The sequence below is a fragment of the Xyrauchen texanus genome, chromosome 24, assembly GCF_025860055.1.
Source record: "Xyrauchen texanus isolate HMW12.3.18 chromosome 24, RBS_HiC_50CHRs, whole genome shotgun sequence".
NCBI lineage: Eukaryota > Metazoa > Chordata > Actinopteri > Cypriniformes > Catostomidae > Xyrauchen > Xyrauchen texanus.
In genome coordinates this window covers 26,484,090-26,501,303 of record NC_068299.1, presented here as the reverse complement: position 1 = coordinate 26,501,303, position 17,214 = coordinate 26,484,090, and the positions used below count along the sequence as shown (strand labels likewise).

The following is a 17,214-nucleotide window of genomic DNA, read 5'->3' as shown; positions in this document are numbered from 1 at the left end:
GCTGCCTTTATTTATAAATTGAGGAAACTATGACTATCAAGGTTTTACCAAATGTTGTCTACAAATAAACATTCTCTATGGAGAAGGTGGGACAATAATTCTAAAAATACAAGAAAAAACAATAGCCCAGTAAATCTGTGACATTAGTGGAAAACGTGCAGAAGCATACAAATAATATGATATTTTTGCTAAAAAAAACAAATTCCAAGCTGTCTGTAAAAGGTTGACAAAATATTGATATGTGTGTGTGTGTGTGGGGGGGGGGATTGAAAAAAAAGGAGAGAAAATAGGTGTGCTGCACAAGTGTCATATAGCCACTGGTGTTCAAAAAGGGGTTGCAAAATGATTGAAAAAAAAGAGAGAGAAACATACAAGGCACTCATTTATTTAGCCGGGAAGAATGTTTTAACATATCATTTTGACCTATAAATAAAAATCTCAAAGAGTACAACTGAGAACACATAATAGTATTTGCTATTCTGTAACATGACAGAATTGATTAAGGGTCTAAATACTTTTGCAAGGCACTGCAATAAATTCAGATTAGGGCTTTTGTCTCCTGGAGTTCTTCTACATCTTAGGGAAAAGCTAGCTGCTACATTGTCCAGTGTTCAATCGTTCTTTGTCACCAAATAAAAATCCCCTTATTAGCCCCAATAAACCTCCTACTGCATAGAATAGACAGGTATGCAGACAAGTATGTTTCACAAATAAAATAAGCACAATTTATTAAGACAACACATTTACAATTGAAATGTACCAATATACATATTTCAGATTAAAATTCAGTTTATGACTTTCACAAGTTTCCCAAAATGTTCAGAACACTCTAAAGTGTGTTGACAGAGCCAACATTACACTACATTACACCATCATTAGGGGTCTACCATAGACACAGGCTGTGTGATGTATAACAACACTGAAATAATGCATTATTTTAAGAAAGAACATTTCAAAATGAAAGCAAGATGGCTATGGGGCCCTTCCTGTTATTTGCTGACTTCCTCGCACATTTTATGCCTGAGATTTGGCCTCATTTAAATATAGTCAGTCAAGGCACATTTTTCTCGACATTCCAAATTCCCACCAGCTTTCCTACATATCCCAAACCAGATGTACAAGTAAGATTAATTGAAGCATTAGTTATTTTAGGCAAGTTAAAGCTGATGTTTGTCATTTTTTCTGTTACACATTTGCCATCACTGCTACTATGCTTAAAGTGGCTCTGTGGCACTATTAAAAGATTGCTCTCTTTGAGAATCATGACCAGGCCGACACAGGAACAATAGCCTTGTTTGAGATGTCAAACTCATATTGAAAGTTGAGAGTAGGGAACTGCAGTCAGGGAGGGTGAAATAAGTTCTGTCAAGTCGGACAGTTCTCACTTCTCGTAGTGGATTTGTGATTCGTGTTCATGTGCTTTGTTGCTTAATGTTACTAGCTATCTGTTTGGTCGACAGGGGAGTGTTTGGGATATTAGTTTGAAAACATTTATAACTTTGCAATTGGGTGTGGCGCTGCTAGTTGTGCAGAAATTATTCACTTCACTTTTAAGGAACAAAGAAAAGTTTCCCAACCACAAATGAAGCAAGCAGATCCGTCATGCGAATTATGCATTGTGTTGAGACAATCATAGCATTGATAAAAGGTCAGGGAAATTATTACAGAGTTTAGATTACTTATGTAAATCCTGAACAGTATTCCAATTTAAATAAAACAAAGTCATGCAGATCAGAATACAAACCCATAGTGAGATCAAAACTACATCTACTTTGTTCTTTTGTCACATATACATTTAACCAGTAAACAAAATGGTTTTTCTTACTTTTACCCAGATATTATAAATGACTGGCATATGCTATCATGTTAGTTATCATGTCTATGCAGGATATCCAAAACAATCAATGCTTGGTGTTATATAAGGCTTGCAGTAAAAAAAAAAAGTACCAGAAAGCAATTGACCGTGAGACCCAAACACTTTCTTTCCCTGACACATCTCATCTCCTTCATGAGGCCAAGAAGCTCATATGCATAAAAGGTGTCAAAGATTTGTCACACAAATAAAGAATCACTTGCAGATATCACTTACAGATTATCATAATTTCACAGTATTTCAGTAGCAGGCATTGTGATAGAGCACTTAAGCACATTTACCAGCACTTTCCAAAATGCTGTACACAAAGAGCACATTGAAACATCCTTAAAATAAATGTAAGTATGTGGGTATGGCCAGAGAATCGTGATCTGATGACATCTACAGGCATTCCGGCAGAGTTCAGAAGCTCATGAGGAGGTCACGCTCTTGCACGCTGGTGAGGAAAGACTTCCCAAAAACAAAGGAATGAAGGCCTGCCCGCAGCTTCTCTGCCATTGCCATGATGATGTTCAAGTCCCCCTCCACTGTCAAATCCAAATCAGTTTTTAGATTACGTAGAGATCTGAAAGGTTTCTTCCCCTTCTGCCTGTAATCAAAAACAATGCTGTGATCAGAACATGAAAAACCTAATCATGCCCAGCTGAACGTTGATCATAAACTGTGTTCAGAAGCTTGAAACCCCTCAAACTAATTTACAGTATATTGTTACTCTTTTATTTATTTATGTTTTTGAATTTTGACCAGACTCCATGCAATGGCAGTTTCTCAGATCTGACAAAAAGAACATATATATGAATACACAAATATAGTCCAATCAGCCACAACATTAAAATCATCTGCCTAATATTGTATAGGTCCTCCTCGTGCCGCCAAAACAGCAAAAACCCGCATCTCAGTGTAGCATTCTGACATGCTATTCTTCTCACCACAATTGTCTGAGTTACCATAGACTTTGTCAGTTCGAACCAGTCTGGCCATTCTCTGTTGACCTCTCTCCTCAACACAGCGTTTCCATCCACAGAACTGCTGCTCACTGGATGTTTTTTGTTTTTGGCACCATTCAGAGTAAATTCTAGAGACTGTTGTGTGTGAAAATCCCAGTAGGTCAGCAGTTACAGAAATACTGAAACCAGCCCGTCTGGTACCAACAATCATCCATGCAATTAGCTAATCAGCCAATCGTTTGGCAGCAGTGAAGTGCATAAAATCATGCAGATATGGTCAGGAGCTTCAGTTAATATTCACATCAACCATCAGAATGGGAAAACAAATGTGATTTAACTGATTTTGACTGTGGCATGATTGTTGGTGCCAGATGGGCTGGTTTGAGAATTTCCTGGGATTTTCATGCACAACAGTCTCTAGAATTTAGTCTGAATGGTGCCAAAAACAAAAAACAGCCAGTGAGCGGCAGTTCTGTGGATGGAAACGCTGTGTTGAGGAGAGAGGTCAACAGAGAATGGCCAGACTGGTTTGAGCTGACAGAAAGGCCATGGTATCTCAGATAACCACTCTGTATAATTGTAGTGAGCAGAATAGCATCTCAGAATGCACAGCAATTTGAACCTTGAGGCGGATGGGCTACAACAGCAGAAGACCACGTTGGGCAATTTAATAGGACCATAAAGTTAAAAATAAAGTGCTCAGTGAGTGTATATACTACATAAACCTTACATCATAATATACAATTTGTTCCAAATAATACTGAAAATTGTTGTCATATTCTATTTATAATTGATTGATAAGAGATAATTGATACTTAATTTCTATGTACAAATGGACAGAAAATGCTAACTAATTAGTTTTTATGGTGATTTATACCACAGCTTTATTGAATCTTATTGAAAGAGGTTTGTGTACAGCTATGAAGTAGTTCCAGGATGACTGCACTGCAGTTCGATATTGCTTCACCACGATCTTTCCAATTTGTTAGTAACAACATTACCACCACAGGGTGTTCCTTCATTTTCACTGATTCAACAGTCCGTCGTTAATTATAATATCCGTATTCATCAATGCAATGTTTAAACATAATAGAAAGAAAGCAACACAACTGGGTATGTCATATAGCATAGAGCATTATAATACATATACAATATCTGTTTATTATGTGTCTATGTACAGTATATTGTATAATCAGACTGTAAAATGTGTGCATGTTCATGGAATGCACTATATAAAGTGTATGGTAAAATGTAAATGTGGCAGTGCTAGATCATTAATAAGTTGCTGTACATACGTCTCATCCTCAATATATCTGAGCAGTGTCAGGGCCTTTCTGTGCAGCAGGAGAAGGAAGTGGGACAAGTACACACTCCGCAGAGACAGACCTGGTTTCAACAGAAACACCTACGGGAAGACACAAATACAAATTTGTTATAAAGGACACAGAAGAAGAAATTTTTATATAGCTTGGGAGATTCAGAGAATTTAAAAGGGGAGTAGTTCAGTCTTACCTCATCTATGAAGGACTTTACAAGTGTGTCTTTGTGCATCACGTCCTGAAATATATTCCTAAGAAAACCCAGAAAGATTAGTAAGTGGTAAAAAAACGTTGTTTTCGTATGTGTACAAAACACATTGAGCAAAGGATTTGGCGCGTGCCCTCAAATGAAACATAAAATTTCGCTGTTCCACTTTTCAGCAAATCTTGTGAACTTTAAATGGACAAATTCTCCACCAAACTGTCACTGACAGTCCTCGAAAACAAATCAATGATGCAGCTCTATGCTGGCCACAGCAGTAAACCATGACATTATCAGACAGTGAAGAGTTTTCACAATATCAAGGACAAACATGCACACACACACTCTAATCTCAAAGCAAGTTTTTTTTATATCAAATATTAAACAGTTCCTTTGCAATTCATTACAATCTATTGCATGGCTCTCTGGATTACTTGATTCTGACCAGTCAATCGCTGCGTTCTATGGTCAAATATCTTTGTATAGTGTGGCACCATGCAACCGATTTCTGCATATCTGTGCTAGTTTCATGTCTTTCATTTCATGTCTCTTTCTTCTTATGTAATCAAAAGGCAGCACTCTATTGATTTGGAAATTAATTCAGCCTGAAACACAAAGCATCCAATCAAAGTAAAAAAAAAATATATATTTTGTCTTAGATATACTATCTCTTTTTGGTTTTGTAAACTTTATACTTTTTAAGATAATTAAAAGTACACAGCCTAGTGCCAATGTGTTGATTTCAGCTGAAAAAATATACCCGCTGAGTGTCATGACAACAGCAAAGTGGCTCTGAGGTGGCCTTTCTTATACACAGAACTAAATTAAGAAAATCAGACACTAATAAGCATTGCTGATTTGAGCTGGAACTGCAGCTCTAGTTTTAACTCAAATCAATAGTGCTTGTCTGTTTATTCACTGTATTTATGTGGCAAGTAGCCATATAATAATAGGGATAATGTACAATCAGCTGGTCCTTATCACAAAATTAACCCTTTCAGGTTGATACAACAGCCTTCCACTTCACATCAGGGTGTATTTTGCAATAATGACTGCCTGACTGCACATCATCCCTTACATATTTTTAGAAAAAACATTGTCTAATGGGCTAAAAGACCATAAGAGCTTGCAGTACTATCAAAAAGAAAGCAGACAATCATGATACATTGACTAAGAAGGGATTTTGAGGTAAAAGGTCATACAAGTCAGGGGTGTAGGAATCCTGGGCATTAATGAGGTTGTCTGGACTGATGTCATCCTCGCTGGCGGCCCTCCAGAGGGCACTGAGCTCAGCCCGCATGTAACACCGCTGATGATATGTGTGCTCGTGGCAGGGGGGCATCTGCTTCACCGTGTTAATGTCCACATCAATGTGAGTGGTGGGATACGGGGAGTAGAGCACCTGCCGATAAGGCAACACGAAGCTCCCTGTGGAGTCCTGGGAATAAGAAGAAAAGGACCTTTCTAAATCTCCCATCTGGTAAGGACAATCCCCTGCAGCCATATTCGACCATGGGCTCTTGATGATTATGGACCAAATATTTTATTACTAGGCAGAAAATTCTTTGCAAATAAGCAGTTACATAAGCTTTCCAGAGAGGGACGATGTAGTTACCTTGAGGAGGCCCTGAACAAAGAGGCCTGTGTCATATTTAAATGAGCTGTCAGGATGGCACAGTCGAGAGCACTTTCTCTCCGCAGGAGTGAGGAAGAGACACAGCGTGAGCACGATCTAGTAAAGGAAACATTGTTCTGCTCATAAATGTACAAACCTCTTTTAGAATCTGCTTTTTTTTTTTTATCTGAAATTTTACTGTTCTGATGTAGCTATTACATATAAATCTGTTACATAAGAGATACTTCTATATAGCACTACTCCAAAAGACAAATAACTGCATTTACACAAGTTATTCTTGATTCCTATTAATATCATGTTTTGCTTCCTTAAGCATCAATAACTGTTTATAGCCTAGTGATGATTGTGCATGAGTCATTGGCTTGTCCTGGGCAGTGAAGCTGCCCACTGTTCTTAACAAAAAGCCTTTAGGGACTGTATGTTCTTTGGTTCCCTTGCATGATCTGCAGTTTTGCATTCTCCCCTACAGTTCAGATCCAGCTCTACCAATAAATATGGTGATTTATTAAATATACTGTATATAACGGAATACTTTTTCTTAAACATCTTTTTCTAGGGTAGGGGTTTTTAAACTGGGATCTGGGTGGCCCCAGGGGATCGCAAGGGGGTCTATGAAAACAACCATAGTTTTTAACTGTAAGAAATAATACAATTTCCACCATTTTCCTGACTTCTCAATGGGTGGGCCATTACGGCGAGAGAATTCCTCTCGGATACTCCACACCTCCGCTTAGTTGTTGCAGCTAGACTAACGTTACTGGTGATGGCGAGCAGCGGAGGCTTTGGATGAATATGCACTATTATAGGGTGTTAAAACAGGTGGCTTAAAAACTACTGTAAAATGAATGTCACAACAATAAGTCCCTCAAAAGATGCCAATGCTGAAACATTTAGAGTCAAACCAGATACAATAACACACACAAACAACCCCCAATTAAATCAATAATAAACATACATAATTAAACTAAACTACACTCTCCATATCCCCTCCCCAAGAGTCCCCCCAAAAAAATTAAATAATTGCCCCATTTTTTTACAAATAAGTCCCTAAACCCCAGCCTTCTTCTTACCACTTCCTCAAATGCAGCCACCCTCCCCATTTACACACACCACTCCGAAAAACAGGGCACTCCATTCGACTTCCAACCCCTAATAATGATTTACCTGCCGATCAATAGACTGGTTACAACACAATTTTTTATGGGATTATCCCCCAAATTTATGACTGCCCCATCACCCAAAATATCTGGGAATTAATTAAAATTTGCATGCTCAAAACGTCACACATACAACTCTGAACTTTCAACCAAAATTCTTGAATCTTAGTATCCCCAAAAAACATGGATTGTGTCTCCATCTTCTGATTGGCATCGCCAGCAGGTAGGTGTGTCTTCAAGACCAAGCCTATATAATCTAGAAGGGGTCCAATAGAATCTATGTAAAATCTTAAATTGCATCAGGCAAACCCTTGCATCTCTAGATGCAGACTTGACATTTTTAAAGAATCTTAGCCCACACTTCCTCCTCCAACACCAAGTTTAAATCATTCTCCCATAATCTCTTAATAGAAGCCAAAGCTCCATCCCCCAGACCCTGAATTAACAGGGAGTAATACACTGATGCCTCATGACCTTTTACAAAACAGTAATCACCTCTCCCAGAGTATCTGCCACTTTAGGGGGTGTGAGTTACTCCCAAAAATATTACAAAGCAGGTGGCACAACTGTAAATACCTAAATAACGGAGATCTGAGAATCTCAAAGTGTTGAACCAAATTTTCAAAAGATTTCAACACTCCACTCTCATATAGGTTACAGAGTGTAGTAAAAAGAGATGTCCTGATCGATCGGCCACCTATCAAAATCAGCCAATATTCATCTTAAATCCATGATTGGCGATCGGCCGATCGTGCCTAGATTTAGGGCTGATCTTTTTTGCAGCATGCAGGCAATCCCACATACACTGCTCCTCTAATGAATGAGTGCTTTCTCAGCCCTTGAAGCATGACAGAATGGCCTATGGAGGGTGAGTTGTTGGCAATTCTAAGCATTCAAGAATTTAAACTTTCAGACATGATGTAATTGAGATGAATATCGTCACCTTCCTAAAATAATTGCCTAAGTCATTTTTTCACTTTTCTCAGAAAACACAAAACAATGAACCAATAATTGAATATATGATATTTATTGATAATCGTTTCTAGATGTTTGATTACAATAAAGCCTATTCAAATCTTTCATAATTAGATCATGTAATGTGGAAAAAATTAGACAAAAACTAGATGAAATATTGTTTAAAAATACAGAAAAGAGTTAACAGAAAGCCTAATGCTAGCTTGACTTAGCTATTTTTCTTGACTAAAATGCTGACTAAAAAGACTAAATAAAAAGACAAAAACACAATATTTTTATGCATTTATAGTCTATAGTAAACCTCATCACTTACCAGTAGGGGTGAGCCCTGAATCATGGAAATAACTTCAGAGGTTGAGTAGCTTTTCCATCTTCTTGATGCACCTGCCATCTTAAAAAACTTGTAAAATTGTCTCATTGCCTTTTGACTTAGGCAAAATAAAACGGCCTAAGTCACACACTTGACATAGGCCATTATACTATAGGGGTAGAATTGCATGATCTGTTCAACTGAGGATGTGGGCGATTTTACCAAAGGTAGCCAGCATCATGAGGAGATGACTTATGCAAAAAAATCATTTTTGTCAAAAAATGACTTAGGCAATTATTTTAGGAAGGTGACGATATGCCGGTTTGTTTTTAAAAATGTGTAAGAATTACATGTGTATAAATATTAATTTGCCCATTTTCTAGAGTCGTTATGGTAGTTATTCAGACTCATTGCACAGTGAACAGGAAGAGGATATAGAGGCAAATAACAGGTTTAAAAACAAATTAAACAAAAAATAAACATGCAAATGATACATGACGTGAGTTGTGACAATCAGACTTTGTGTTGAGTGATAGAGACTGTTACAGCAAATCTCAAAGACAGTAAACAGACCATAGATATTAATGATTTCTCACTGAATATATTTTATATATATAATATATTGTTGTGAATATATTTTTCTTATTTTTGAATATATCTCTGCGGTGTGTGATGCTTTCATGGTTTTTACTGGTTGTCAGTATGTCACAATGGTATTTTGATAATGACAACAGAACTATTAATAACTGTTTCATTATTGTTGAATTTGGGCCTGTTCAAGTGTAACTGTTTATACCACTTTTAAGTGGAATTGCAAAATTTTGAATGAGTTTTTATAGAATTAATTTTTTGTTGTGACTATTCAAGTCAAGCTGTTTACACCATTTGTAAGTGTATGTAAGGTTTATATTCATCCATACAGAACTCATTGGATTTGTGATTTATTTTTGTACCTGAATATTAAAGTTAAAATAATCTATTACACCATTCTAAGTAGAAGTTGATTTTATATGTGAGTTTTATAAAAATGCTAGCTGCACTAATTTAAATGCATTAAGCTGAAGACATGCTTTAGTTACTTTTTTTTACATAGTTATTTTTGTAAACAAACAAAAAAACAGTCTGCAGCTCTATTATCTAGGCAAATACAAGTATCGGATCAGGACTCGGTATCAGCAGATATTTAATATCTAATTATCTATATAATAATTTCCTGTTCAATACAAAACCAGGGAGGGGCTCTCTCTCAGGTGGAAGCAACCAATAAGCCAAATATCTGAGACCTGAGAATGCATAATAATAAAACAACATCTTGGGTAGGCCTAGCCCACCATTGTCACTCGGCCTATGCAACTTCTTAAAATGTAATCTGGGCCGCTTACCATTACAAATGAAGGACTTCGCTATACTATCAAATTAAGAGGGGGACATCTACATGGAGAGATTGTAACAAGTAGTTTTGGAATACAATTTATTTTAATATCATTAACCTTCCCCATCATAGACAAATGTAATGAAGCCCACCTGCTCACATTGCTCGAAAACCTTTTAATTAAGGGGTCAAAATTAACTCTAAATGAGAAAATATTGCTGGCAATAAAATGCCCAAAATGTAATGTCCTGTTTGGGCCACTGGAAGGCACCCGGCTGGAAAGTTGTTACTGGGCAGTATGCTGTCAGAGCGTAGACCAATTGACTCTGTATCTTAGAATTTAGAAAAGGATTTAATAATTCTGTGGAGGCCAGGCATAAATCTAGTAGGGTCAGAGACAAATAATAAAATCTAATCTGTATAAAACAAAAGCTTATGCACCACACCTCCCACCATCACCCCTGGAAAATCATCTTCCCTTCTTATCGCGGCTTCTAATGGCTCCTGGGCAAGTCAGAACAATAATGGTTAAAGAGGGCAACCCTGCCGTGTGCACCTATCCAGAGTAAAATAATCTGAAATTAACCAATTTGTTTGTACTGCTGCTACTGGGTGTCTATAAAGTAACTTAATCCATCCAATAAAAGTATTCCTGAATCTGTATATTTCCAAAATCTTAAAAATCGAATCCCATTCTACCATATCAAACCCCTTTTCGCTGTCAAGTTAGATGGCAATGACCGGAGTCTGATCATTCGCCACTGAACACATGATATTGATGAAACGTTCTAATGGTTCAAGGCCAAGATGTTTCCAATTGAGAAAATAAACAACAGATGAAATGAGGGACTTAGAAATCAAGAAAAAATCTACTCTAGAATAAATCTTATGGACTGATGAAAAAAATGTATAGTGTCTACCAGATGGGTTAAAAAGTTTCCAAATATCTTTAAGACCAAAATTTTTACACATCCTGTGAAGCGTCAATGTTGCTCTAGGGCAGTGGTCCCTAAACTTTTTACAGTGGCGTACCCCTTAAAACATTCAACATCTTTTCGCGTACCCCCTCTCTAACGCATAGATAAAATTTGCACAAGGTCATTTGAAAATATGTGTTTAACACAATTATCTTTGTAAAACAACTATCTTATATTGAATATGTTATATTTGTACATGTTTTGTACATGTATATTAATCATACACATACTGAATAAATGGCTTACCGATTGAGATGGGAATGCTAGATATGATATAACTGCATTACTTGAAAACTCCCCCATCGCGTCGCGGTACTCAAGAATAGCGTTTGGTTCTGTGCCTGGAACTGCACATCATTGCAGGTACGGCATTGCCGGCCGACTTCGAGCATTGAGGGCAAGTATCTGTGCAAGTCAGCTCAAGGTGCTTTTTTATGTCACATTTGACACTGTTAGCAAGGTTGAGCTCATTTGCTGAAAAAACATCATGCAATGATGTAAAAACACTAAACAGGTCTCTAGCATGCGAGTAAATGTGATTGAAAATTACTCTGTGTGAATATGGAAACGTATTTGGTAGTGCTAAATGTCTGACACCTGTCATCATAGCTTTTGAACTTATACCATCAGACTCAAAACTCCCATCGCATCTAACCTTAAATACAAATTACGTTTTAAACTGCGGAAAAAATAAATATATATAAAATCGCAGACAACTGACATTTGTGAGACTGGTAAAACAGTGAAGTATTTTACTTGCTATCACTAAGCTACGTCACCTAGCAGTGTGCTGGGCTGGTGAAAAAAGATACATATGTGACACACGACGCATGAGCAGATGCCTTTTTTAACCGCAAAATATTGTGTTATTTCATTGCATATTTTTCTGACCTTTATGACACAACCATTTTGGTGTTTCTACACTAGAGGGCACACAAAATAATTTTTGCCAGTGAGAAATACATGAACTGGGTTTGAATGTTATTTTAGACTGTGATGAAATTGAAAGAATGGTAAATCTCAGAATGTCATTCACGTACCCCCACGAACCCTCAGGGGTGGGGTACGCATACCCCAGTTTGGGAAACACTGCTCAAGGGGGCTTTTAAACCCTTTACACACTATGATCAAGGACTCCATTAAAAGTTTAAAGTCTCCTCTAAATATTATATCACGAGGGGAGCCTGCGGCTTGCAACATCCCTTCAAGATCTATAAAAAAGCCCTGATCATCAGCGTTAGGTGCGTAAATATTAGCCAAAATCAACCTTTGCCCCTGAATTTCTGCTAAAACTATAATGACACTTCCTAATTTATCTTTAATCTATTTGAGACATTTGAATTGTAGATGCTTATTTATCAAAATAATGACTCCTCTGCTCTTACTTGAGCCAGCACTAAAGAAAACATTTCCACCTCATATCTTCCCAAATCTTTCAGCTTCCTTCGGGGAAAGATGCGTTTCTTGAAGAAACACTATTTCATATTTCTTACACTTAAGAAAATAAATAACTTTCCCTCTTTTTATGGGGTGCCCCAACCCATTCACTGACTTTTTAGAACCTTAATAAATCATAAAATCTGATTTCTAGATTCCCTAAATGTCCAGGATTTGGCTGTTTTCATATTGAAGTGCACAACAAGAAACACAATGAAATATAGTGCATCATATTTGTGGATTCTCTCTCTGTGTGCTGTATGTCTGTGTCTCTCTCTCTCTTTCAAAAACACATACAGGTTGCGTGCAGCAAGCACTAGAGTCCAGTAACTTTACCATGAAAATCTGTGTGTGATTGTGTTCTTATCAATTTGGGATTGCCATCGAAACCTAATGTCCATATGCTGACATAAGTGAGAAAGTGATTTACATTAAGTAAACACAGACTATTCGTCCATTTTTGACTGTTGTTAGTGATATTATAGTGCTTGGTAATGGTAATAAGTTGTGAAGTAGAAGTCTGTTGCATCCACATTGGAAGAACGCGCTTAGCATAATGGGTAATTTCGCTGCCTGTGATAAAGGTAGACACGGTACATGTATTCTCATTTATTTACATGTTTATTTCTCTTCCCTTTCAACGTACATACATACTTTCGTGAATAGTTTGTACATGTGTTATATCTTTCTAGAGAGTTTCTCCTGACCATGGTCATCTTTAACTTTCACTGGGGATTGTTAAGAATACTGTAAACCAATATTCTCTGTAAAGTTGCTTTGGAATAACATATATTAACTTGACTAGACTTGACTTGACTTTCACTTCAACATTCTGGTGTTGAAGTGACTTTCACTTTCACCCACCTACTGGTTGGGGCTGGTCAAAGGTGGAGATTGATAGGAAAAAAGGACTTAAATACTGATCTGTTTCTCACCCACACATATGATATTGCTTCAGAAGACATGGATTTAACCACTGGAGAAATATGGATTACTTTTATGCTGACTTTATGTGATTTTTGGACCGTCTAAGTTCTGGTTACCATTCACTTGCATTGTATGGACCTACAGAGCGGAGTTATTCTTCTAAAAATCTTCATTGGTCTACTGCAGAAGAAAGAAAGTCATACACATCTGGGATGGCATGAGGGGTGAGTAAATGACGAGAGAATTTTCCTATTTGGGTGAACTTTCCCTAAGTACAATACCGATATAACATTTTGCTAACAACATGTTGTCTTTATAATGTCCGGCTTACTATTTTTACTTTTTACACAGTATAAATTGTATTTTATGAATAAAGATATACTGTATAGCTGCCTTTATATTGCAATGGAATCATCCTATTTGGGGCTCCTTGGCATTATAAAGTTTGAAAACCCAGTTCTAGGCAGTACTAAAAAATAATAATAATAATAATAATAATTGTAAAAAATATATCTATATATATATATATATATATATATATATATATATATATATATATATATATATATATAGATATATTTATGATCTCTCTTTAAAAATTTTTTTTAATAAAAAATCATAGAAATTCAGAAAGGGTTATGTAAATGTATGAGCACAACTGTAAATATACTGTAAATCAACATGAATTAAGTGAATGTCCATATAGGAATGTGTACCTTATTGACTTTCTCTGGATTGCTGCCAACCACCATGGAACAGCCGCAAGTCTGAAGATGAGAGCTGATTGCCCTATGAAAGAGAAGATTAACACATCACAACCTGTCTGGAGAACTCTGCTCCAAACAGCAAAATAGATCATTCAGATCATTGGCTTTACCAAGGGACACAATATGTCTTACTTGTGCAAAAAGTCTTCATGACAGCTGTCTCCTATATCATCATCATTCAGCACAGTGTCCTTTATCTGTAACAAGAAAAATTCTGTCTTTATGTGGGTCAATGATTGAGTGAGTGAGTAAGAGAAAAGCTCTTATAATGTTACTGGGAGCCAATTATGCATCTGCTGCAGCAAAATGCACACCAGAATTGCACACCCACAGAAACAAGCCACTCCTTATTCTCCATTGTATTTAATGTTTAATTTGTATTTCATTTTTGTATTCTATGCATTTATTTTACACTTTATTTCACTGTACATTTACCTATTTTATATTATTATTGTTTATTTTTATTTTTATGTTTTATCATATATTGTTATTTTTTATTAACATCACTGTCAAAAAACAGATCACTTTTTGTATAAGTAATGAAGCTTTGGGAATATTGTATGTAAAACAACTTTATGCCAATAAAGTACTTTGAAACTGATATGTGCCGACATTGAGCTTTTAGTGTGAATGGGATCTAGAAATGCTGTCTACACACTTACATCCACCTCTTCTGGAACACTGTGTTTCTTCATGGAGGTGAGAAGCTCCATTATGGGAACAATCTCAGATGACAACACAGAGATGATGTTGTAACCCTACAAGTTAAACAGAACACAAACATAGATTACAAAAATGAACAAATAGCAACTGGATTAACAGTAACAGAGGCACAAATCTGAGCAAAGACCTTCTGCATGCATATGCGTCCCTTGCGGATGATGTGTTTAAGTCTCTCCACACACACGCTGTGCAGAGGCAGGTAGAAGCTTAGCTCTGACTGCGGCAGAATGATTGACAGCGCACAAGTGTTCTTGTCGCCCTTGAGTTCCCCGTCGAAGATCAGCGAGACAATGATGACTCCCTTTTCTGCCAAGACGAAGAACTTCACATCCACTGCGCCACTCTCCGCACTCCGCAAAATCTCACCGTTCAGTGTGTGATTGGCCAGAAACGTGACCTCACTGTCACAGAGCAGCGACAACCCCTGGCCTTTGGGGGCCCAGATGTGTCGTACACGGGGTCCCAGGATGTTGTCCCAGTAGGCGAAGGTTGCAGCCAGCACCGGGCACCAGTCCTCAACCAGAACTTCAGTCTTAGCCACGGCTGGTGACTGGGGAGGACAGGCTGCAGACATGATGCTCACACACACTAATACTTTCAGTCTCACAATGCAGAGCTCAGTACTTCCAAGCAGATTGTAACGTCTTTCTGCTGTTGCACTGCACCCATGCAATCTGTTTGAGAAGCAGAGAAAATAAAGTGGAGCACAAAGGAGTGTGGAGACAGAGATTTCACATTCAAGCCAGACTAGTGACATTAATTGCATCATAGACAGAGACTAAAATTACATTGTTCTTTCCAATCTACTTGTATGTGTTAGTTAATGGTTTAAGAAGATACATATTTTGACTTAATGTAACATAGGCTTTCATACACACCCCTAGACCAAAAACAAACAAACAATCATGTTCAGTCACGAGGAATGAGCTTTTCGACCTCTGAGAATTTAATTTAGAATTAAGTGTTTACTCGGCTAGAGCTGTCATGCAATATAGCTTCCCACATCAAAGAGCTAATGTCCATAAATCATTACACAGCATTTCCCTTCCCTAACACCTATCGCGGTGCCTCCCGTGTTAAGAAAAATTCTTAATATATTTGTTTACGTTTACTAGTGTGTGAAACATAACAACATTACCTGTTTAAGCTAAAAACAACACAGCAGAACCGTCAAACAACACAGTCAGAACCGTTTTCCTGGTTTTCTGTTGACATTTGTCTGCGAAGAAGCGCGTTGCTGAAGCACAGGGCAGAACAGCGCCCTCTGGAGGAGGAGAAGGACGTGTGACACGAGGGGAAATTAAAGGGGCAGTTCACCCAAAAATTATTTACTCACCCTCATGACTTCACAGAAATCAATTACTTTCTTTCTTCTGCAGAACACAAGCAAATTTTTATAGAAGGAAATTTTGAATGGTGGCCAGAACTTTGAAGCTCCAAAAATCACATATATTCAGTATAAAAGTAATATATGGCTACATTCACGCAGTCATCAGTCAGTGTCTGGCATTGACAATTTGCTTACAGGTGTCATGTTCATACATCAGCTTACAGTAGCAGCTTGAATACTTTCTGTTTGAACGAATGAACAACCGAAGTCAAGCCCGTATTCTAATGCCTGTAACCATAGTGACTAAAGATGACAATATCCGTGTTAAATATACAAGCCCAATTGAAGCACGAGTTCATCCATCAGATCATAATTAACAGACAAAGGCTTTGAATGCTTTTCCACGAGCAGCTCCGGTGGAAGATGGCTGGATCTTCTGCTCACACACACCTCATTTCTCCATCTCTGTGAGTTAGCGAAACCCCTCATTATTAGCATGAGATGCGCGTGTAGTGCAGAGTGGCTCTCACATTATATGATGTGACTGTTCACACAGCACATGTTTTCCTGAAAATGCAGTTGTGAGTCCTCAAACTTTGCTGGTGTCAATTCAGATATAGAATGCGTTTGTCAATCTCGTAAATAACCAAACTGTGTGTGAACGTACTGTTTTAAGCACTCAAATTCAGGATAATAGGACAATAAACCGTATTCTGCTAATGTGTGAACATGGCCCATAAGAATCCAGTGGTTAAATGTCTTCAGAAGTGATATTATAGGTGTGGGTGATAAACAGATCAATATTTAAGTCCTGTTTCACAGTAAGTCTCCACATTCACCTCCACATTCTTTTGTTCCAGATCATACTGCTGTTATGCTATATTTATTATATTGATTTTTTTTTATGTTTCATGTCCTGATGCCACAACAGTTATTGCTATATGCTTCAGTAGAAACACTATCCCTCTTTAACTGTTTCATATCTGATTGGCAGAATACAATTGGGTGGCAGATTAAAAAACTGATCCTAACTGCTTTAGGAAGCCATTGTGCTGGTAGGATCTGTTGAACTGTACTTGGAACGGAAAGCAGAAGGTAAAAGCATCTTCACAACATTACAGATTTGTACAGGAAAGTGGTGTTTGGGGGTATAGTTCATAAAATATGCATTCCTCTTCAGTGTATTACAGCCTGTACAGCTGAAAACAACTTGCTTCACAACTCACTTTTGGCGCCCCTCAGTGGACATTACACCTGGAAAA

At 37.4% G+C, this 17,214-nt stretch overlaps 1 protein-coding gene across 1 annotated transcript; it reads right to left on the bottom strand.

Annotated features, from left to right (window-relative positions):
- Positions 1 to 291: 291 nt before the first annotated feature.
- c9orf72 (C9orf72-SMCR8 complex subunit) lies at positions 292 to 16,444 on the bottom strand. The gene is made up of 10 exons (XM_052089902.1): positions 15,761 to 16,444; positions 14,750 to 15,296; positions 14,562 to 14,657; positions 14,032 to 14,096; positions 13,849 to 13,921; positions 5,957 to 6,073; positions 5,544 to 5,779; positions 4,333 to 4,390; positions 4,116 to 4,225; positions 292 to 2,462 (listed from the first exon to the last, which is right to left on the bottom strand). The coding sequence occupies exons 2-10, from the start codon at positions 15,194 to 15,196 to the stop codon at positions 2,276 to 2,278; spliced, it is 1,389 nt and encodes a 462-aa protein (XP_051945862.1). The 5' UTR covers positions 15,197 to 15,296; positions 15,761 to 16,444; the 3' UTR covers positions 292 to 2,275.
- Positions 16,445 to 17,214: the final 770 nt, after the last annotated feature.

Bases quoted from the DNA above. Each gene is read 5' to 3' on its own strand.
- c9orf72 (XM_052089902.1), bottom strand. From the start codon at position 15,196: ATGTCTGCAGCCTGTCCTCCCCAGTCACCAGCCGTGGCTAAGACTGAA. The intron at 14,097-14,561 runs GTAAGTGTGTAG...TTCTTGTTACAG, and splicing joins GTGTTCCAGAAGAGGTGGAT to ATAAAGGACACTGTGCTGAA. The intron at 4,391-5,543 runs GTATGACCTTTT...GGGTTTTCTTAG, and splicing joins GATTCCTACACCCCTGACTT to GAATATATTTCAGGACGTGA.